Source organism: Electrophorus electricus, chromosome 8, assembly GCF_041902795.1.
Source record: "Electrophorus electricus isolate QZ-2024a chromosome 8, ASM4190279v1, whole genome shotgun sequence".
Taxonomy (NCBI): Eukaryota; Metazoa; Chordata; class Actinopteri; order Gymnotiformes; family Gymnotidae; genus Electrophorus; species Electrophorus electricus.
In genome coordinates, this window is record NC_137504.1 from 3,582,151 (window position 1) to 3,605,000 (window position 22,850).

Here is a 22,850-nt window from a genome sequence, read left to right on the forward strand (position 1 = left end):
AGTTAATTGTGGACAGGTGACTCTCCGATTCGACTGCCATTTTACCCACGTTGCATGACGCTACCGCCACCTTTTTCCCCCAAAATGCAAATTGAAAAATTACAAAAATATACAACGGCAATTAATTTTTACATTTACCGGTCACTTATCATCCAACATAAAGAGTTGGCATTTATTTATTTTACTTTAAACCTAAGCCGAAAGTCACTGACGTTGAGCAAACATTCGAGGCGGATCGGCTGATCCGGTCAGGGAGGAAACGGGGACTTCCGGAGCGCCCGCAGCCAATGAGCGCGTTCCACATGCGGACACCGCGCAGTGCACGCGGAGCAGTCTCGAGGACGGCGCGAGCCGAGGGCGGTTGGTGCTGATGGTGATCGCCGGGTCAGGAGTGAGCTACAGATATCCGCGACGGCGGCAAGACAGACCGTTTAGACGCTCCCCGGAGCTGCCTTATTAAGATTAAAGAAGCGATTATTTTACTCGGTGAAGGGCGGCCGAGCGACCCTGCGAGCCGGGACTCGGGTCTGAGAGAGACGGTTTACCTCAAAACTTCTGCGGCGCCGTGAAGTAACCCTCAGCTAGCTAGCCTAGCTAACTTAGCTAGCGCAAAGATTTGTGCTTTACACAACTCGGCGAAGAGCCTTTGGTTTTGCTAGCGAAACGCGTGTGATTCACTGTCAGCGAAGAGCTTGCTGTGAAGTTATTCGGTTAGATTTTTATTATTAGGTACTCGACTTGCTGAGATTGGAAACGCGCCGTGTAGGTTAATACTGGTGCCCTCGGGAGACTGTCCGTGATGGAGAACGCTCATACCAAGACCGTGGAGGAGGTTTACAGTCACTTCAGTGTTAATGAAAGCACGGGTCTCGGCCTAGACCAGGTGAAACGGCAAAGAGAGAGATGGGGACCCAACGGTGAGTGGTTTAGCGAGCATTTAGGTGAGCTAGACACCCAGCTGCCCCGGCTAGCGAACCTAGCTAACCTACGCTAGCTGGTGGTTTCGCTTATGCTGGTGTGTATTTAACTGCACAGCGCTATAGTTAACGTTCGTGAGACGCGCACCCAGCGTGCACTCACGGGCTTTTGCGGTACATCAACAGACTAAAAATGTTTAACCGGTTGAAAATGAACCGACCCGTACCTGACGTCATTGCAGTCGGCGACCTCGTGGTCTTAGCCGGCCGGGATGAGCTCAAAATAAGAGGCGAACGATGCTTGAAATGACGAGTCATTTGTAACATTATACGTTTGTTTTTAAGGTTTTTTTTTTTGGTTAAGTTATGCCCGGGTTTTAAGAAAATGAATTGTGATCGCGCAACTAAATGTCTCATTCTCTCTCCTTCATACGGATCTTTCGCCGCCCCACAGAATTACCAGCGGAAGAAGGTAAAGCGCCGTGGTTCGTTCACTATTCAAATGCACGTGGGAATTCTGCTGTGTCGCCAGTGCCTATTCTTATGCATGTGAGTTCTTTATTGTGCAGGGAAGTCGCTGTGGGAGCTGGTTGTTGAACAGTTCGAGGACCTCTTGGTCAGAATTCTACTTCTGGCAGCATGCATATCTTTTGTAAGTACTGTTTTTTTTGTTTGTCCCGTAGCAGTTTCAAAAGAATGAAAAAGGTTTGTGTTTGTGATGGGAATAGAGACTGTAGTATTAGTGGTTTCAGACAGTTTCATTGCCAGTACCAGCAAGTTTGTTTTACTATATTCTTAAATGTTCGATATCTTTAAGCTGATGTATGGTCTGGACAAGAGCGCATTTTTAAATGCCGTAAATGTAAGTGACTATAATAATGTCTCCTGAAAGCTCTCAGAAGCGTGTAATTTACTTATTCATTCACAGTTGTAAATGTTTTCTAACAGGCTATTTAAATATTGTAAATAGTAATGTTGACTAGTATGCAAATCTTTGTCTGTATTCAGCTGTGTAGCACCACTGGATACGTGTGATACTGTTGAAATTATAATTTTTGGATCCAAGATCTTTGTCAAGATCAAAGGTGTCTATTGTTTTGCCAGTTAAGAATCTGATGCATGGGTAATGTGATTCCAGTGAGACAGCTGCTGTCGTTGAGTTGTGAAGTGTTGACGGCGATTAGACCGGATGTTTCAGACGGTGCGAATGTGGCCTTTGGCTCTCACCTGTCCCACAATTGACACTTCTGTAGTGACGGGCAGGAGTTGAAGGGTCCTTAGTGTGCCAGCCCTGTCTGGAATGGTGTGAATATGTGCGAGAGATTAGAGGCCCCTGTGACCGGCCCCGTAACCTTTTGCTCCCTCTGTCTGGCTGTCCTGTTGGCTTCCTTTCAGGTCCCATAGCTGTACTGTGATTGCGGTGTTTGTTACCACAACACTGGGGTTGCCATAATGAACACACCGGGAATGTACATGCACTAGAAAGATATTCCCCCTGACAAAGTTAGTCATAGCTGTGACGGTCACCTCCATGACCTCTTTGCCATCCTGGAACGTATAGATCTGTCCGTTGGTCTCTCTCAGACTCTCTCCCTCATGCCCTCCCTCTGTTTTGCTGTCACTCTCAGTGACTCAGTCTCTCTGTCCATCACTCTGTCTCTCTCTTGCTTGCTCGTCCATGGTGTTCCTGTCCTACCAGCTGTCCTGTCAGTCAGCACTTTGTGTCCTTTCCATAGTTTAGTAGACTTTCTTCTCATCTCTGCCGTTTGGACTCAGAGCCCCAATAGTTTCTTGGCTGCCAGTCATCTAAGTGGTGTTAACATCATGTCTGCAGTTCTTTAGAACTTGTTTTAGAACAGTTCTTCTTTAGAAGTTGTTATTGCCCAGAGATGGTGGACCAGTCAGAAATCTTGTCATGAAAAAGAGTAATTAATTGCGGTTTATCCAACTGGTGTTCATTTTGGATTTAGAAACAGTATTTAACGACGTGGTAAAATCTCCCATTAGCTTTGTTTTGTGTCTGTGGACTTTGAAATAGGTTATAGGCTGGAGGCATGATGGAGTTTTACATGACACATTTGTGGAATGACCTAGATTATTTCTGTAGATGCAGAAATTTGTGTGTTTTACCACAATACCAAGGAGTTTGTTTCTGAATTCTTTGCAGCTAATGTTGGCTAATGATCTGTGGCTAAAGCCCAGTCCCCAGAGCTTGGGGGGGGGGGGGTTTACCAGTAGCAGTGATGATACAATTGCAGATAATATCTTCTGTAGATGTCCAAAACTGTAAGGGCCCATCCTCTGCTTTCTTTGCTGATGACTGGAAGGTTTGTACTGCGGAGAGTAGTGACGTTTGTGTTTTCTCGACTAAGACAGGCCCTGTGAGGTGTAACAGTGTTTGGAATGAAGACATTTGCTGTACTATACCATATGTTTATTCTGTTTGTGTCTATAGTGAGATGATGCTGCAAGTGCCTAAATAACTGTGACGTGTGCGCGTGCATGATGCACATACCTTTGTGGTGGTGCACTGAATTCTCTTTAGTGCATTGTGGTCATTCAGCTTTGTGTTGAGCTAATTGTGTCAGATGCTGTCGTCAGCGTTAGCACCGGATGACTAGCCGCAGCCATACTGCAGTGTTCACAGTGCCTGTCTCCCATTCTCTGGGAAAGCTGTCTGTCTCCAGTCCCTGTGGGACATGCTTAACAAGCTTCGGTGGCAGTGTCTGAACTGCCACCCGACCAGGCAGGGCACTCACTTCGTCTGTGCCAGGCCAGCAGGGCGAGCGCGCATCAAACACAACTCGTCTCATTACCCAGCCAACAGCAGGCACCAGAGACTGCGGTCACGCTTGCCACTGAAGAAGAGGGTGGCTGAGGTGCAGTATGCCATGTAGCGGTCCAGGTCATTACCCTTACACGCTTGGCCCCCTTGTCTCCCGCTGAATGTGCCCTCACGTGGGCTGGGACTCTGACATTGTACTTGTCTTTGCATATGAACTTGGTTTGGAGCTTTGAATCTGAGACCATGTGATTTGGATAGGAAATTAACTTGAATGTTTACCACAGTTTTGTAAATCTTAACTCCCATTAAACATTTTTTCTCACCGTTGTTCTCTCTAGGTACTGGCCTGGTTTGAAGAGGGAGAAGAAACCGTTACAGCCTTTGTGGAGCCTTTTGTAATATTGCTAATTCTTATAGCCAACGCCATAGTCGGGGTCTGGCAGGTAAGTGTGCTACCCCTACACCCCACCTCTTAGTGTTTGTGTTTCACAGGGAATCACTTCAGAAGGCATATGGTCTTGTTTGTTGGGCTTTCTAGACATCTGTTGCTCTTAGCCCTTTATAGCTTACACTTGCTCTCCTTCCCAACTCACGCTGTGTCTCAGGCTTTCACCTGACCATGTAGGTCTGTGTGCAAGGAGCTCAGTGCCGTGGTTCTCCTGGAGCCGCTTGGGGGAGTGTGTTTCTGCCGCGCACACACGTTTTCGTGTGTTTGCTCCTCTTTCCTGGGGAAGTTAGCCTCGTTATTGAAACGAAAACACGTGGAGGTCTTGGCTTAAGGTGGCTCAGCTCTCAGCGGATGCCAGCTGGAGAGCTGCGGGCCTGTTTTTCTCCAGCACCTCCCAGTGGCCCTGAAGCCCGCGTCCCAGTTTCTGCTCCGTGGGTTTATTTTAGGCACCATTCATTACCCAGACTGGCCTGAGAATCCCCTGCCTTCACCCCTGCCGCGCTTCCAGCTCCACTCCTTAAAGGAGAAGCCGGTGCAGCGTGTCTCTGGCAGGCACCAGTCGTGTTCTGTCGCGCTCTGCCCACGCTAGCCAAGTTTTCCTATTATGGATTTTAAAAAATGCAATTCTCATGGCCTTTGCTCTGGAAGGGCTAAAGTCCTGGAGGTGCGGTCTCATCTGCACACAGGGATGGGCGGCAACAAGTGACACAGAGGCTAACTCTCTTCATCCTTGCACTTTTGTACTTCCCCTTCTCTGTTTGGAGTAATCCCCCTCCCCCCACTCTTGTCTTGGGACTCATTACTCCTGCTGCTCCCAGGAGCATTGCAGAGCCATTAAGTGTCCACAGCATATAACCAGTAAATACATGTTTCTTAGCAGCCAGGACAGGTGTTGCCACTGAGGGACAAAGGTGACTATTGTGCATTGCCCTTCTGCTCTGGGTGTTGATTGTGGCTTCTTTGTAATGTTTTATTAGGATGATTAATTATCATGGGGCTTGGAATTAAAACCCCAGACAGACTAACTTTTTTTCCCCCCTGTGTTCTGGTCTTCCTGGCCAAAAAAAGAAACCCAACAACAAAACCATGTATAATTAAAACGTATTGCAAACAACATGGGCACTCTCTGGATCCCGATGGTTTCATTCCGATGGTGATTTGAATTGGTCGAGGCAGAGCTGTGCAGGTGTGCCCTGCAGGTGCAGGGAAGTCAGGGCACTGTTTTTGGTTACACATTCTCTTTTCAACTGAACGGTTCGCTCATTTTTTTGTTTCCTGACCACGTTTGTTCTGATCTCCATCTAAAGCACAGCTCCCTGCTGTTCCAGTAGCTACACTTGAGTGCTATACCCTCTCTCTAAGTCTGATTTGAAAATGGGGTTCCTGCAGACCTGGTTGTTAAGGGCGTATCTGTCCAATTCCAACCACACATCCTACTGTAGTTCTCAAATGAACTAGATAATGCACGAGACCTGGGACTGTTCATGATGTGGGAACGTTGCCCAACCTTTTTAATCTAATGCTCTTCTGATTTTATTAGGCAACGAGATCTATAACCGCGTCCTGTGCTTATTATGGCATTTCCTTCTATGTGGTGTTCCACGTGTTTCACGTTTTGTTGTCATTGGCTCTTGCATTTCAGTTCCTTGCTTCTTGATTTTACTGTTGGCTAGAATGACTAGGAACACCCATTATTCCGCTATTAAGAATTACAGTTACCTAGATGTAAAGAGAAACAAGTGTGTGAAAAAATGTGCGTAACTAGTATGGTAAATTGTTTGTTAACCTAATGCTGGTGGGAAACTGGTCATTTTTGTTCAATTGCACGTTAGGAAACTCTTTATAAATAGTGCAGGAGCAGTATGTCGAAGCAGTCGAGATCTGCGGGAGATGAGGTTGTTTCTCAGTGCTGGAAATGCCCGAGCGGTCTGAGTGTGGAGCCCAGTCCCTCTCGACTGCCCCGGAGCTAGCTGGTGGCATTGGCCTGAAACAAATGCAGTGTGTTCCCATCATATGAGGGAGGCCAACAGAAGCCTCTTGGAAGAAAAAACACCCCTGGCAAGCCCAGGGGGCAGCCTCTAGACAGTGTTCCCCTGAGGACTGATCACAGCAACCAAAAGGTCACTCCAAATGTAATGTTTAGATTTGGGAAGGGTGGGTGCGAGAGGGGAATTCTCTGAACCTATCCAGTGTCATTGGTTATTTGAAAAAGAGAAATTCCCATGATGGTTCCTGTCTGGTTGGACTTCTGTTAAATATTCTTGGATTTTTTTCATTTCATTTTCTTTCATTCTTCCATTTTTTTCTTCCACTTTTTTTTTTTTTTTTTTTTTTTTTTTTTTTTTTTTTTAAGATCTATGAATATGACTGAAAGTAGTCCAAAATTCCTGCCATCACTGCTTTGGTAGATAAGGCCTGAAATTTGTACTGAATGTCCATGCCTACAAAGTAGTTTTGGTCTACTGTATAACCCAGAACTGCTGTTTCATATTTCCTGTTCGCGTGTGCTTGCAGGAGCGAAACGCAGAAAATGCCATAGAGGCCCTCAAGGAGTATGAGCCTGAGATGGGCAAGGTGTATCGGCAGGACAGGAAGAGTGTGCAGAGGATCAAAGCCAGGGACATCGTTCCCGGGGACATTGTGGAAGTTGCTGGTAAGGATATCTACTTTTAGACTTTTGTGAACATCTAACCAGTGCTCTGAATTGCGTTAATCAGTATTCCCGTTAGAGACAATGGCCGGCCTGAATTGGTGCCACGTTGCCAGGATCTTCTGCACCACCCACACGGTCTGTCTACAGGTTGTGAGGTGTCGGGTTACCCATAGTTTAGTCTTACACTACCCTCACTGTGTTTCTGACCGCTGGATCACGCAGACAGGGTGTGTACGTGCAGCTTCTGGATAAAGGCAGCACGGTAAAGTGAGCCTGGGTATGAGGAGAGAGAGGGGGAGGGAGTAGGACTGATCTGCGTCACCGCCACACCTCACCTGCGACTGCTGCTTTGGTGACCCCACTCGACCCCAACTCCTGGACCAGCCACCCCATCCTCCTCCTCCTCCTGCTGCTGCTGCTGCCTGGTATGGCATCGCTAGTGAGGCAGAGCGTAGAGGGAAAGATGGCTCCTTCTTCAAGACTAAAGTAGTACTACCACCTGGACCAAGCTCCTGCACAGCGCCCAATCGCTCTGCCGAAACGCTTGTCCTGATTGGCTGAATCTTCACTGCAATCAAAACACTGCACTTATCTCTGAGTTGTTCTTCAGATTCATCCTGTTAATGCCACTGGTGTGGTGTGGAGTTGTTTATTCAGCTGTGAATAAACGCATCAAATTGCATTCTAAACAGGGCTTGGGACTCAGATCCGGTTCCCAAGTGTCACAGTCATATCCTGGCACATCTGATGCAATTTGGCGCCATACTTGCTAAGGGGAAAAACATCAATACCATTTTTATTTGTAACCTTAATTAATTAATAGTTATGTAACTGCAAAAAAATGAGATGCATATGTGCTGCAAAAAAGCACACAAAAACCCCAGAGCTCATCTGTGGCTTGGAGCAGAAAACGTTTCACCAAGCCCCAACAAGCCTGTAGTTAGTTAAACGTGATGGTGTGTTGGGTGTCACAGCCCAGGCAGACTGAAGCCTGGGTCATCTGCTCGCCGAGTTGAGAGGCTGTGGACCTCTCCACTGTGTGAGGAACAGTGCTCTTTGCTATCTCACTGTCCTGCTCCTGACCATCCTGCAGTACCCATAAGCAAATTTACTACCGGATCTGGGCGCTGTGCCATCTTTAAGTGCCTAGACGCCATAGGAGCAGTATGAGTGCCACTGCCTTGTTCTTAGTCACCAGGTCCTGCATGCTGTAATTAGACTGATGCAAGTTTGGTGGAACTGCGTTGCTTAGTCACCTGCAGTTGGAACAGGGGAGCAGGGTATCACTGTCCGCCAGCAGGCAGCCTGCTGGTCGGAGGAGCTCGCTGGTGCTCTTTCTAATGACTCATCCTTTCTCGTATGGCAGCCAGGTGAACGCGTTATGCAAGGCTACAGGAGCCCTGCACTCAAATGTAGGGTCATGCAGCACAGAGAGGGGGAAGAGGCTGTCAGGGCTGCTTGGAACCCAGCTGGCGGGGGGCTGGGGGCCGGAAGAATGAGGAAGAGCAGCCCCTGTTTGTCCCCGCAGGATGGAAATCTCTGCTCCCTAAGATTGTTGAGTCTCCGGAGCAGGATTGGCTGGCTTGTACCTGTGTCGTCAGGACCCCCCCCCCCCCCCCCGCTCCCCAGCCTCCGCCTATGCCTCAGAAACAGAGGAAGATTGGGGGATGGTACCTTTTTTCTCTTTGGGAAGGAGAAATGGGGGGGGGGGGATTGATTCCCTTAACACCGTGCATTGGCTGGCTAACACTGGGGTGACATAATAGGTTTAATTTCTGCTGATCCAGACTGAGCGTGGTGCAGGCTGCCGGAGTGAAGAGGTGAACAGGAGCATGAAGAAGGAAGATGCCTCTTTTGAGGGAGCTTGGTAGGGGGCAGGGGAGGGTGCCTCATGACAGGAATGTTAAGTAGTCATCTAAAGGATCTCTGCGTGTGTGCGCAGACACTTCTGAGCCCATACTGCATAAATTGAGAATATTGTGGAGTGCTGGTCTGGGATTAGTCCCTCTGCTGTCAATATAATACGATTGATTACTATTTTCAGGACCAAAGCTGATCTTAAATCAGCTGCTCCTGCTATTCATTAACGCTCTGGCCCAAAAACTCGAGGGCTCTCTGGTCCCAGTCACTGTTCATGTGTCAGGTTCCCACAGGCAGACCCGTGGATCGTGCCACCATTCGTCCTGGAGCATTGCCTTGCAGACGATGGCGTCTGTGTTTTTGGTCCGCTCCTCTGGCTGCAGCCTGAAGTCGGTGCGTCCTTGCTTTGGCTGACTGGAGTGAATTGCAGCCTCGCTCTCCCGTCCCTGCTGACCTTGTAAAGCCTTCTGGGAACCGACATCCTGTTGACCCCTGCCCATCCCGCTTGCCACACAGGACATGTCCCCTCTGCGCCACCTGTCTTTCTGCCTCTGCCTGTCTCTTGGAGGTACCTTTGCGCCGTTGCTATTGCTGTGTAATGCAATGCCAGTTCCCCCAGCTCGAGTTCCTCATACCCGATGCACCAGCTGGTTCGGTAGAGTGGCTGTTTTGTGAAGTATCTAAGATGCATTCAGTTCAACACAAAAAGAAACAGATGTTCTAGAGCTTCAGTGAGGAGTCTCATATATCTGCTGCTCTGTGTTTCGAAGAAGTCATTTCAATGCGCCACTGACCTCATCAATAAGATATTGGACAGCAAAATGACAGCTGTGAAATACTGGAGCATTAGGGGAAAAACACGCAAGCATAAACATGATGTATTTAAATGTTATTGTAGACTTGTTAAGAATGGTGAGTCATGCTTGCATATAATGGCTGTGGCGAAGAGGCACGACAAGGTGGGTTCCGTTCTATGTAATGCATGTGTGCATGAGCCCTGAGATGAGCTAAGCTCTCCTGTCTCATTGTCCCAGAGGGATGGTGATGGCATCTGCCAAGGGTTGGCGACCTCAGAACAGGGCACAGAGCATGTTGGGTATGTTAGACAGCTGCCATCACCACCTGCTAACTGCTTGAGTGCGCTCAATAATCCGTTGGGGCAGAGAGGGGGAGTGTGTGTGCGTGACTAAGTGACATGTGAGCGCCCCCTGTGCTTGCTTGCCTGATCTTTTCACTCCACAGGCTTGCACACAAACGCGTTATTGTACTCACTCCCCAGTCGAAAAAAGTCCTCTGTTAGTCTCAGGGGCCCTGTCTCTCTGGACCTGGCATTCATGAAGGAGGGTTTGATTGGACCGATGCTCTAGTACATGATGGCATTTCTTTGACCTGAAGTGACATTGCCTAAGGATTTGGCAGTCTGTGGACTTTCTTTTCATGTTGTCCACTGTTAAATGGTTTCTCCGTTGCCGTGGTAACCGGCCTGACGCTTGGGAGCTCTGAACGAACTGATAATGGTACGGAGGCGGTGCGTGTGAGTAATGGTCTAGTGAAGAATGGCGACGTGAGACCACCACAAACCTGCGCCCACAGCTGAGAAAGGAGGTGCAGGCCAGAGGAAGGCCGAGAATCACGCAGCAGGTTGGATCAGAGGAGACGGGTAACCATGGCAACAGATGGCTTCTCCCTGCTCTCACGTGGCCTGCGGAGTGTCGAGCACGGACGTGTTCCTCCAGGACGGAGAGTGCCCGTCCTACAACATGTCCCTTGTTGCCAGCCCTGCTGCACGTCTGCTTTCAGCTTGGACCCTGGAGCTCCCGGAGCATGCCGGAGAGAAGGAGCAAAGCGTTTAGCAGGAGCAGGAGAGCTGAGAGTTGGCCCCTGCTGCTTTAGACCCCGAGCCGCAGCTGAAACCCGATGAGAACTGTATTAGTCTTAGTTCAGTAGGATTGTTCTTTGAGAGGTGGGGCAGGGTTGTACAGGGAGGGGCTGGAAGTTAAACTAAATGTCAAAAAAGGGTTTCTTCCTCTTTAACCGGAATTTGTTACTGTTGAGCTGTTACATAACAAGTCCACGTAGGCAATGATTCCTTGTAAGCGAGCAGTGTAACTGCTTGTTTTCAGAGCTTTTGGTTGACGCGTGTGCCTGCACTCATCAGTGTTCCTCTTCCTTCTTCCTTTGATACGGAAGTGTTTGTCCTGTGCTAAGATGGAAGGGTGCCATATGTGAGCTGTCTGGAACCTGGAGACTGATACGATACTCGTGTTGACAAGTGTCCTGACCAGACAGCTGGCCCAAAAAGCCCTTACAGTTTACCTTAACCAGACTGTATCAAAGTAACCCTTTAATCAGATGCTCAACACTCTTGTTTTTGCGTTTTACTCTCCTGTGAGATGTGTTGGTGTGTCTGTTGTAGAGGACTGTGTTCTTGTCAATCTACACAAACTGTTACCAGGAGGCATTAGTCATGTTTTGTTAGCAAAGGCAAAAAGCTTTTTTTTTTTTTTTTTTTTTTTTTTTTTTTTTTCTTCCCCTGTACGTTTATGATGGGCAGTTCTAGCTAGCCCCCCAGCTGTTTGCTGATTCAACAGCTTTAATTACACACATTGCGAAAGTAACTATAAAGAATGCTCAGGAAGAGCTGAAAAGTGCAAAGGAGGAGAAACAGCATGAGGAATTCCTCAACTACAGGAAGTATGTGTTGAATGCGGCATCTTTGAAGTTTTTTCCTGCACAGTACAGATTAGCTCGTTGTACCAAATAATGAGGCATTTTACCTCCCTGTTGCTCTACTGTTCATTTTTGCTGCCATGACTGTTCTTCCACCACTCTCTTCTCCCACTCAGAGTTTTGGCTCGCAGCTTGTGACATCACATCCTGCGTTCGGCGCTTTTTGGTTCGTCCTGTTTTCATACTAAGCGAACCAGTTTGGAAGCGGGCCGAGACCAACTTTGCCCGAGGAGCTTATTTGACGCGCACCAGGCATTGCAAGAAAGCGTTCTCGCTCACTCCAGTGATCTGCACTAATTGTACAATTGCACCAGGGTTAATTTCAATGGAACCAAAGCTACCAAGTCTGAACCCTCCCCAACACTCCTGGGCCATGCCCTTTTTTCTTTTAATGTTGCTCCTCTAAGACGATTAGAATTGTATCACATTTCATATGCTGCATCTGGAAGAACTCATATCAGCTAGGGCTCGTATAAGCTGTTTCCCAAAAGGGAAGTGCTTAAACTGGCATAAAATGGTGTAATCGTTAGGATCAGTTAGGCGGCGATGCTGTTGAGAAATTCCTTTCAAGCCGTTCATTAAGTAAAATCTAATCTCCGATTAGTTCTTATCAAGGAGAGTTATTCTTACAGAACCGTGTTTTCCCTGATTGCATAAACTAGGTTACCCTACCATCCAACCTTTTTTTATCTTGAGCTATATATTGAAAACATGCTCTACATTCATTCATTCAGTTTAGGGCATTTTAAAGTTGGTGAGGTATTTTTATAAATGGGATCATGAAGATCTGTTTTCCGTAGCACTCCAGGAGCTAAACTGAGTACTTCCGATCAGAAGGTCAGTTGGAGGGGTGATGTATTTAGATTCCACTTGCAATGCTTCAACAAGGAAAATATTGCATGCCTAATATTGAGATATGGAAACACAAATTGCGTCTGTCACCTCACCCATAGTATTTGGAATTCCTTTTTACATTTATGGCATTTAGCTGATGCTTTTATCCAAAGCAACTTACAATTTTGAGCGAGTACAATTCGAGCAATTGAGGGTTATAGGACCCTTGCTCAGGGGCCCAGCAGTGGCAACTTGGCAGTGGTGGGGCTTGAACCAGCAACCTTCTGGTTACAAGTACCTTCAACACTGATCTACCACTGCCCTTTTTCTTCAGTCCACTGAAGAGGTGGTAGGATGTTAACCCAGCTCAGGGTTGCATGAAGGCCCAGGCCATTGTTTGAGAGGAAGTTGTCTCAGATCAAGGCACAGCATGGTCCGGTAAACTCCAGTCAAATCCCCCTCTGGCCAGCTCTTCAATAGCACTGTAAGAAGTGCTGTAAACCCATCCGTACACCGTGGACCATATCAAGATACTTCTGCCATATTTGGTACGCTCTTGCTGCCATGCCGGCACCAGTGGGGCAGCGAAGGCCTACGCGTAGATTTATATGCCTATGAAAACGTGATCCAGGAAAGGAGATGCGTTCGCTCCCCTACCGGACGTGGAGGATTGGCACGGATCTGCGCGCGGGTGCTGCGCTCAGCTTCAGCCTATGCATGTCTAGTGGCGAGGACGCACGCTGGTTGTTGTCGAAGCGGTCTCCACATAAACTCAGCGTTTACACATTTTAAAGTGGATGGTTCAAGTGAGTTCTTCTCCATGTGGCTAATAAATGTCGGATTTTGGAGGGCCCGTATATGTGTGTGTATGTGTGTGTGTGTATATATATATATATATATATATATATATTCTCATTCATTCAAAGATTTATTTGGTGGAAAAAATTAGCTGTTTACATTGGAGCCCCCCCCCACCACTGCCCCAAGCATTTACTAAAATCCTCTCGTTTGTGGAAAGAATGATGTGTAGTCTATTTTTATCATCCGTCACAGAGCACTGGAACATTTTTAAAGCGCTTGATATTATCTAATTATTTTATTTTTGGCAAGGCCTGCCTGGTGAAACTAATGCTGACGATTTCTGTGTCCTCACGGAAACATGAGACATGTTGGGTAACTCTGCGTTTGGTGGTGCTAAATCTACATCAGGTATTGCTCCTCCACCTTTATCAGGTTAGCACTGGCCACTCCACGGCCTGCCAGGTGCAGTCAGTTCAGCCCTGTGTTATTGGCCTGGTATGTTCTCAGCTGGAATCAAACGAAATTTGATATCAAGGGCTTCAGTCCTCACTCAAGTTTTTTTTCTCCACTTGTCTTTTCAAAATGCAGATTAACACTTTTTCTCCTAGTTTGATGCTGCTGCTGCTCCAGTGCCATAACAAACTAGCAGGCTCACAGGCTCTCTTGCTGGCTGATTTACACTTGGTTCTGAAGTGCAGAAGGTGCGATGCCGAGTTCCTCACTGCAGTGACGTCAGTGTGGTGGTTGGACCTTTAATGTCATGAGAAACGGTCTGCCAACATCCGGACCCTCGAGGACCCCCTTCTGGCCTTTGGGAAGCCTGAACCTCCAGTGTCTGTGTAAAATAAGGGCTTCAGGATTGCACAGACCAACGAGGCTCTAAAGGGTGTTCCATTGCTGGTTGGTGCACGGCGAGTCCTTGATGCTGGCAGAAGCGAGGCTGTTGATGGGTTTGAAATGATCAGTTTGTTCACGTAAGCCTGCGCCTGCTGCGAGTGTGTGGCCGCCACAGAGTGGTGGAAACAGCTCTTTCCTTCACGTACACTGTGCTCGTGTCTGACAGCACACTTTGTTTCCTCTCTAGTGGGTGACAAGGTTCCTGCTGATATCCGCCTGACCTCCATCAAGTCCACCACGCTGAGAGTGGACCAGTCCATTCTGACAGGTGAGACCAGTTGTGTTTGTTGAAGTGCCAACCTATAGACACTGAATATATTATGAATATATTAAAATATGAAAAGTATTGCAGGTGCTGCCAAAACACTGATGAGAAATTATGTAATAAGAGAAGACATATTTAATGTGATGCCACCATGCTAACTTCTTTTTGTATAAAAAAAAACCAAACAAACGGGAAAAGCCAAAAAGCAACAGAAAAAATCACTAAAGGATAAAGGCTACGTCTACAGTGCAAGCAAGAATCACCTTGTTGGGGCTAGGAGTGGGGGAGGGGAGATGGTACTGTAGGGCTCACATCTTCCTTTCCTTCCTTATTTGGTAACTGAGTGTTTAAGCTCCCAGTCAGTGATTTAGTTTCTCCACTATTGGCTGTTTCTTGTTGTGCTGCACAACTGACCTCGGATCTTTCAGTAACTGATCATTCAGTTACAGTTACCGATTTCCCCCTGTTAGCAGTCTGCTCTGCCTGTTAGGATGTTTCTGTGGTATCCCCCTCTCTCTGGGAGATGAGCAAGCTGCAAATCTTGGAGTTTTAGAGTCTGGAGATGTTTGGTAATGACAGTCCCATTGCTTTAGATATTGTAAAGGTCTAAACTGGTCAAATGGTCGCAGTCAGAACGTGAATCTTACAGCTAATGGGGAACTTCTGCGATGCTAAGCATAGTTGTGTAGACTGAAAGCAGTTGCTCACAGCTTTGCTTGATGCTCCACGGCTCGGTTCTTGGTGGTGTTGATGACGAATTCGCACACTTGGCGCTGCATTAAACCTGTCAGCTGGAGCCTCCAGGAGACGCGAGAAACTGCTAATTCTAGAACAGGGTCAGAACATCATGAAGATTTGCTGGCAACTGGGATTTAGGTGAAACTTGTTGTTAGGTCAAGTGTTTCATCACTGGTTTAGTTCATCTGGATTTCCCTGTATATTTGTTACTTGAATAAGCTGCAGTGCTGAACAGAGGTATAGGTTGGCCGGTTTCCCCAGCCAGACTGGGTAACAGAGAACCACCCAGCCGTGTGCTTCTGTCCTTGGCTTCACTAACTCCCCACCCCCGCGTCTGCTCCTCCTCCGCAGGTGAGTCCGTGTCCGTCATTAAACACACAGACCCGGTCCCCGACCCGCGCGCCGTCAACCAGGACAAGAAGAACATGCTGTTCTCCGTAAGTGTGAATTCGCTCTGTACAGCTGCTGCTTCTGGTGCCTTCCTCAGTGCTGGGAGTGTTGCGTCTCCCTGTGCAACGGCGCCCTTTCCCACACTTGTGGATTTAGAGTTGTCTTGAGCTGTTGTTGCAGTTAGTACTTAAGGATCCGCTGTTGAATTTTAAGTATAAACATTCCTGCGGGTAAAACCCCATGGTATTTGGCAGAGGTGGTCTGCTCTGGTCCTCTGGTAGAGTAAAAGATCTCCAGGGCCGTACCCACCTTTGTGCCCAGGGCCATTGCATGCCACCACTGGTAAATGTTCAGCTCTTAGAAGTGACTTCAAAGCTCTAAGGGTGACCGCTTTAGCAATTTGTTCTGATCTTGCCCTTGGCACTGGCAGGGCACGAACATCGCGGCAGGCAAGGCGGTGGGCGTAGTGGTAGCGACGGGTGTGAACACGGAGATCGGCAAGATCCGAGACGAGATGGCGTCAACGGAGCAGGAGCGCACGCCGCTGCAGCAGAAGCTGGACGAGTTCGGCGAGCAGCTCTCCAAGGTCATCTCGCTCATCTGCATCGCCGTGTGGATCATCAACATCGGCCACTTCAACGACCCCGTGCACGGCGGCTCCTGGATCCGCGGCGCCATCTACTACTTCAAGATCGCCGTGGCACTGGCCGTGGCCGCCATCCCCGAGGGCCTGCCTGCTGTCATCACCACCTGCCTGGCGCTGGGCACCCGCCGCATGGCCAAGAAGAACGCCATCGTGCGCTCGCTGCCCTCCGTCGAGACGCTGGGCTGCACCTCCGTCATCTGCTCCGACAAGACGGGCACGCTCACCACCAACCAGATGTCCGTGTGCAGGGTGAGGAGGGGCTTCCATACTTTAGAATCCCTTTGATCTGTTGCGCTTTGAAGCGCCGTCATGATGATGCATATTTTTGTGTGTATTATGCAAATGATTGTGAATATGGACACTTATTTCATGCATCACTGAACAGTGGCAGCGTTTTTTTTTTTTTTTAATGTTGGCTACTGTATCGACCTCTCAGACTTGCTTCATGGCTGTCCAGGCTTTTTCTATAAGGTGTTTAACAGTTTCAAAGGATCCTGTCCCCCCCCCCCCCACCCCTGTTTTTGCCTCTCTTGGTCTCAGGCTCAAGGAAATACAGAACAGCTTTCCTTTCTCCTTTCATGCACTTTTTAGATTTCTATTTCTCTCCCTCCATTTCTCCCATTCTTTTTTTCTTTTTCTTTTTCTTTCTTTCTTAGTTTTGACTCATTACTCTCCTCCAGGCTCTACCCCCCCCCCGCCAGTGCAGCTCTGTTGTGACTGCTGATCAGTATGCGCTAGTCGCTTACATGCTGTAGTGTTGCATAACTGACCTTGTGTGTAGTCTGTCTCTGATCCTCAGCACAGTTGTGCTCTGGCCATACACACACGTGAGCACGCAAGCACACACACTGTGCCAGTCGTTCTCTACATGCGTGGTCTTCTTGCTGACACGCTGAAGCAGGATTGAAACCTCTGGCTCCAAGCTGTGTTAAGAGCACCGTATATGAGATGAAATGCGTCACTTCTAGTGACGCAAGCCAGGGCCAAACATGCCCAGGACTTATTTAGAAATGGAAGTGTTAACAGGGTTCTAATGACTGATTTGTGCAGCTGTGCTGTACTGAAAAGGTTGAGTAAATTGACCGCTTTTTATTTTTTGGTGTATTTTATCTTTTAAGTCTCACCCTGCTTCTCCCTGTCGGGCTGTGACGTGGCTGTCCAGTGCTGACGGACCCGAGAGACTTTCGGACTTTGATGCTAATCACATCGCTGTAGCTGTGCAGAGCCTGTCCCCGCTTGGGTCAGCCCTGAAGAGACGTGGCGGGGACCAGTCCTCATGTCCCTTTCTACTTCACCCTGATGTCTGCCATGTCCTGTGGCTCTGGTTTTTGTCAGGGGCGGCACCCCAACCCCCCGGCCACTTATCCATTTTAGGTGTCTTTCAGTGCTTCGTGACCTTTGGATAACCCCTAAAGAAATTTCCTTTAGTGTTTAGATTTCGCATTCAGAGGCAGTGTACCACTGCCTGTCCTAGGCACTGCAGTGTCTTGGTGCTGAGTGTACCACCTGCAGGAGGTTTTATGAATTGCGTGTGTGTGTGTGTGTGTGTGTGTGTGTGTGTGTGTGTGTGTGTGTGTGTGTGTGTGTGTGTGTGTGTGTGTGTGTGTGTGTGTGTGTGTGTGTGTGTGTGTGTGTGTGTGTGTGTGTGTGTGTGTGTGTGTGTGTGTGTGTGTGTGTGTGTGTGTGTGTGTGTGTCAGATGTTCATTGTAGACCAGGTGGAGGGAGACAGCTGCTTTCTCAGGCAGTTCACCGTTACTGGCTCCACATATGCACCTGAAGGAGAAGTGTGAGTCCTCTGTGCACTATGCGAGCGCACAAACGTGTTCATCTAAACACTCTGACGTTGAATAGCTTTGCAGAGGTGAGGACTAACTCTGCCCTTTTCCTCAGGTATCAGGATGGCAAACCAGTGAAGTGCTACAAGTACGATGCTCTGGTTGAGATGGCGACGATCTGTGCACTCTGTAACGACTCCTCGTTGGACTATAACGAGGTCTGAGGCCAAATTTGGATCAAATAAGCATCACAGTTTAAGTTCATTTTACATCACCGTTTTACAGCGTCCTTTACCACAGAGCAGCTCACCTGATGGGCCTTGGGTTGTCTGTCTGTCTGCCGCTAGGTCAAAGGAGTGTATGAGAAGGTTGGCGAGGCCACAGAAACGGCTCTTGCTTGTCTCGTGGAGAAGATGAACGTGTTTGACACCGATCTCAAAGGTCTCTCCAAGATTGAACGTGCCAATGCCTGCAACTCTGTAAGTCTGCTGTTTCCAGTCCTGTCCCGCTCTCACCAGGAAGGCGAGTGGCTTTGGTGGTGCTGTCCACCGCCCCTGTGCGAGGCTGTGTGCTGGGGCATGCAGGGGCTCCTCTATTCAGCAGCTGTCCTGTTTTGTGTGCCTTTTACTCAGGTCATTAAACAGCTGATGAAGAAGGAGTTCACGCTGGAGTTCTCACGGGACAGGAAGTCCATGTCTGTGTACTGCACCCCCAACAAAGCCCGCTCCGCCATGGGCAAGATGTTCGTCAAGGTAACCGCCCCTCTGCGGATAGTTGCCGTGGTGCTCTCGCGTTGCGTGTCCTGAGCGCCTGCGTTTTCACCTGAGCTTGGGAACACGAGGAGCATCAGAGAAAGCTACTGACCTGCTATCAGTTCTGAGGAGCTGATCCAGGAGGAAAAAAAACACATTCTGTGTGTTGAATATGAAGAGTGTGAAACACAAAACTGTCTTGAAACCTCTGGACTGAAGCACTGCTCTGCTTTCTGTGATTAGAGATCAAATCGATATTGAGGATGAAAGCAGAAATCAGATCTGTAGTCTTGCTCTGGTGTGTTTGATGGTCATTTTAATTATCACTCAATCTGTGTTCACTTTGTGTGTGTGTGTGTGTGTGTGTGTGTGTGTGTGTGTGTGTGTGTGTAGGGTGCTCCGGAGGGTGTGATTGACCGGTGCACACACGTCCGTGTGGGCAGTAATAAGGTCCCTCTGACGGCAGGCATCAAGGAGAAGCTCTTGTCCGTGATCCGCGAGTATGGGACCGGGCGGGACACACTGCGGTGCTTGGCTCTGGCCACGCGGGACAACCCCATCAGCAGGGAGCACCTGGTGCTGGACGATTCTTCACGCTTCGTCGAATACGAGGTCAGAACCTTGGCACAGGTGCAGAAGGGCTTCAGTCTGGCAGCTGCAGTACTCTGGACCTTAACGGTGTTGGGCAATCGGAATCAGAAGCTCTGTCCAGATCCTAGTTAGAAGGTGCCCTCCTGGGGTGCCCTTCCTCTTTGTGATTTGTTCGGGTTGTCAGACTGCCAGGTTCTTGAGCAGGGCCTTTTGAGTTCTTCCACATGTGTAAGAGTCTGTAAGTGAAAAGGCTGGGACAAACTGGGTGCAGGCAGGCAACAGAGCTGTAACAGAAAACCACCGTGCCGTAGAATTAAGTCGGCGCTCATCTGAAACAAATGCAGAACTCTCAAATTCATAAGTGGCCAGAGAGAGTGAATGAATGGACGTAGTGAACAGCTGTGCACCTGAATGTGAGTGAGTGTGTTGCCGAGTGACTGGCAGAAAGTAACACGCTTGACGATTTAATGGTCCCCCCTGCAGACAGACCTGACGTTCGTAGGCTGCGTGGGCATGCTGGACCCGCCCCGGGCGGAGGTGGCTGCCTCCATCAAGCTGTGCTGCCTGGCAGGCATCCGGGTGATCATGATCACAGGTGACAACAAGGGCACAGCCGTGGCCATCTGCCGCCGCATTGGCATCTTCGGCGAGGATGAGGACGTGTCGCGCATGGCCTTCACGGGGCGCGAGTTCGACGACCTCTCATCCGACGCCCAGCGCGAGGCCGTGCTGACTGCACGCTGCTTCGCCCGCGTTGAACCCTCCCACAAGTCCAAGATTGTCGAGTACCTGCAGTCTTACGACGAGATCACTGCCATGGTAACGCTGCAACCCCTTCCTCCCTGCTCTCATGGGGGTTGGGGGGGGGGGGGGGGGGTGAGGTTTCAGCTTTGACCACTATTTTATCTTAAAGACTTCAAATGAATTGGGTCATAACCAGGACACCAACAGGGTAGACACAGGTTCACTGAGGTCTGCTTACATCTTGCATTGGGAACTCCGTGTGGCGGCTTGGCCGTCCACTGCTAGCTCCTGTGATCCCATCTTTACAGGATGGATTACGTTTATAGGCTGAGACGGCATGAGCAGATGAAAGAAAACAGAAACCTAACCGTTAACCCAATCAACCTACTGCCAGACATTCGGGTCCTTAATAGTTCTGTCGTTCCGCCTCCTCCTCTCTAGACTGGTGATGGCGTGAACGACGCTCCTGCCCTGAAGAAGGCAGAGATCGGCATCGCCATGGGCTCCGGTACGGCCGTCGCCAAGACGGCGTCCGAGATGGTGCTGGCTGACGACAACTTTGCCACCATCGTGGCGGCGGTGGAGGAGGGGCGGGCCATCTACAACAACATGAAGCAGTTTATCCGCTATCTCATCTCCTCCAACGTGGGCGAGGTGGTGTGGTAAGAGCCTCATGTTTGTAACCGTGCCGGGTCTTAACTGGCCCTGGGAATGCTTCTTCATTAGTTCTGCTCGTTCTCATAACTGGTGTCGGGTTATGATGAGGATTGACTTAGTAGGAGTCCTAGGAAACGAGATTTGATACCATGAGATTTTCTTTACTCTCTAAAAGCCTCTCGGCTTACCATGGCGTGTAAATCTCTTTCATGGCGTTAAAAGTGGTTGTTGGTCGTGTCGACTGCAGCATCTTCCTGACGGCGGCGCTGGGCTTCCCAGAGGCACTTATCCCCGTGCAGCTGCTCTGGGTGAACCTGGTGACGGATGGCCTGCCCGCCACAGCACTGGGCTTCAACCCGCCCGACCTGGACATCATGAACAAGCCACCCCGGAACGCGCGCGAGCCCCTCATCTCCGGCTGGCTCTTCTTCAGATACCTGGCCATCGGCTGTGAGTGTTCTGGCAAAGTCTCGGTGGTTTATGCTTTTTTTTTAAAAAGTTTAAGAACCCCCCCCCCCCCCCCCCCCCCCACCAAGGGGCAGGTGTGTCCGGCTCCAGCCCTGGAGGGCAGTTTGCCAATTGTCCCATTGCTCTAACAGAGGTACTAAACCTGATCGTTAACTGAGTAGACTCAGCTGGGTTTGAGCCAGCCAGTGCTGGACCCCCAGCCAAGCAGAACCACCCTAATTTAGGTTAGATCTGATTTAGAGGTGTGTGTGTGTGTGTGTGTGTGTGTGTGAGCAAAAATGATGGGGTTAACTCTCTCCCCTCCAGGCTATGTTGGGGCAGCCACAGTTGGCGCTGCAGCATGGTGGTTCGTTGCTGCTGAAGACGGACCACGGGTCACCTTCTATCAGCTGGTTAGTGCCGCTGCTGCTTCCTCCGTTCGCATGCACATGTGCGCAGGCTCACGCACGAGTCCTGTCTGAGCTGAGTTTTCCCAAAACTCTTCATCTCAGTGTGAAATGTTTCAGCAGGCCACGTTTTCTTCCTCCAGAGTCACTTCCTCCAGTGTGGCCCGGAGAACCCCGAGTTTATGGACATCAAGTGCGAAGTCTTTGAGTCTCCATACCCTATGACCATGGCTTTGTCTGTGCTGGTCACCATTGAGATGTGCAACGCCCTCAACAGGTCAGTGCAGGAAGTGCAGCACAAACACAGCTTCCCACTAGAACTTGGGAATCACATTCAGGCAAGGAGCGTTTTAGCATTGCAGATTCCGGTGTTTTTCGCTGCTGACATGCGGACTTTGTGACACTAAACTCTGCAATGCAGTGCCTTTCCAGACATGGGCCATGACATGTTGACCAACTTGTTGACAGGACTGTTGTTGTTGTCGTTGTTGTTAGCGTGTCAGAGAACCAGTCCCTGCTGCGCATGCCTCCCTGGGAGAACGTGTGGCTGCTGGGAGCCATCTGCCTCTCCATGTCCCTGCACTTCCTCATCCTCTATGTGGAGCCTCTGCCGGTATGCGTGAGTGGGGGGGGGGGGCTAGATTCTACAGGGCGGGGGTGGGAGGGGCAAGTGGAGGCGTTTACGTTTTGTCACTCTGTGAAGCCAAAAATAGTCTGCAATGGAAAGGAAGGGGCCATGTGGCTGTGACTGATGTTTCTATACAGCCAATCATGCCGCTTGGAACATAACATTAAAACAGTTCTGTGGCATGAACGTGCCCACATGAAACAAAGTGGTTTACAACAGTGCAGGATCCACCGGGGAAATGCTGTTTTGGTAGTGCTAAGTACTGAATGTGGCTGTAGGCTTTCTCGTCAAACTTTTTAACTATAAAAAAAAAAAAAAATTTAACAAACCTAAAAATTCCAAACAATTTCAAATATCACCTGAGCAGTAAAAGGATATGGTCCACTGTTCTGGATTTCTTACTGTGCTGTCAGCTGATGGTCAGCATGAATTGGAAAAGCTCTTAGAGCTTCACCCAGGCTAGAGGAGGAATTGGGGGAATATGAGGAAAAGTTATAAAAATCAATGCTTCTTCTTATGTAAGTGGAGTGTAACCTTGTGTAAGTGTAGCCAAAAGTTATGGTATCGGTATTGGCTAGTGTGGGTTTTTGTTTGTTTGTTTGTTTGTTTGTTTGTTTGTTTATCGGTATTATTGACTATTGGTATTGACCAGTAATTTTTAATCCATGTGTCAGTAGTCTTTGATGTCATTGACACAATTGTCATCTCTGTTGTTTACCGCAACAGGCATGTTTCTTCCTCTAATGTTTATCATCTTTGTTCCTCAGATGATCTTTCAGATCACCCCACTCAACGTGACCCAGTGGCTGATGGTGCTGAAGATCTCTCTCCCTGTCATCCTGCTGGACGAGGTGCTCAAGTTTGCGGCCCGGAACTACCTGGAG

General features: G+C 48.9%; 1 protein-coding gene across 1 annotated transcript in view; it reads left to right on the forward strand.

Moving 5' to 3' along the window:
* Positions 1–302: 302 nt before the first annotated feature.
* Positions 303–22,850, forward strand: part of atp2a2b (ATPase sarcoplasmic/endoplasmic reticulum Ca2+ transporting 2b) — a 24,189-nt gene continuing 1,641 nt past the window's right edge. The window contains exons 1-20 of the mRNA XM_035526926.2: positions 303–917; positions 1,372–1,389; positions 1,487–1,569; positions 4,041–4,145; positions 6,665–6,803; positions 14,113–14,193; positions 15,280–15,365; positions 15,749–16,213; positions 17,663–17,751; positions 17,856–17,958; positions 18,088–18,219; positions 18,373–18,492; positions 18,886–19,104; positions 19,567–19,902; positions 20,269–20,489; positions 20,732–20,934; positions 21,259–21,344; positions 21,482–21,615; positions 21,834–21,951; positions 22,734–22,850. The exon at positions 22,734–22,850 is cut by the window's right edge and continues 1,641 nt beyond it. Coding sequence (XP_035382819.1) covers positions 800–917; positions 1,372–1,389; positions 1,487–1,569; positions 4,041–4,145; positions 6,665–6,803; positions 14,113–14,193; positions 15,280–15,365; positions 15,749–16,213; positions 17,663–17,751; positions 17,856–17,958; positions 18,088–18,219; positions 18,373–18,492; positions 18,886–19,104; positions 19,567–19,902; positions 20,269–20,489; positions 20,732–20,934; positions 21,259–21,344; positions 21,482–21,615; positions 21,834–21,951; positions 22,734–22,850 — 2,973 coding nt within the window. The 5' untranslated portion in view covers positions 303–799. The remainder of the gene's footprint in view (positions 918–1,371; positions 1,390–1,486; positions 1,570–4,040; positions 4,146–6,664; positions 6,804–14,112; positions 14,194–15,279; positions 15,366–15,748; positions 16,214–17,662; positions 17,752–17,855; positions 17,959–18,087; positions 18,220–18,372; positions 18,493–18,885; positions 19,105–19,566; positions 19,903–20,268; positions 20,490–20,731; positions 20,935–21,258; positions 21,345–21,481; positions 21,616–21,833; positions 21,952–22,733) is intronic.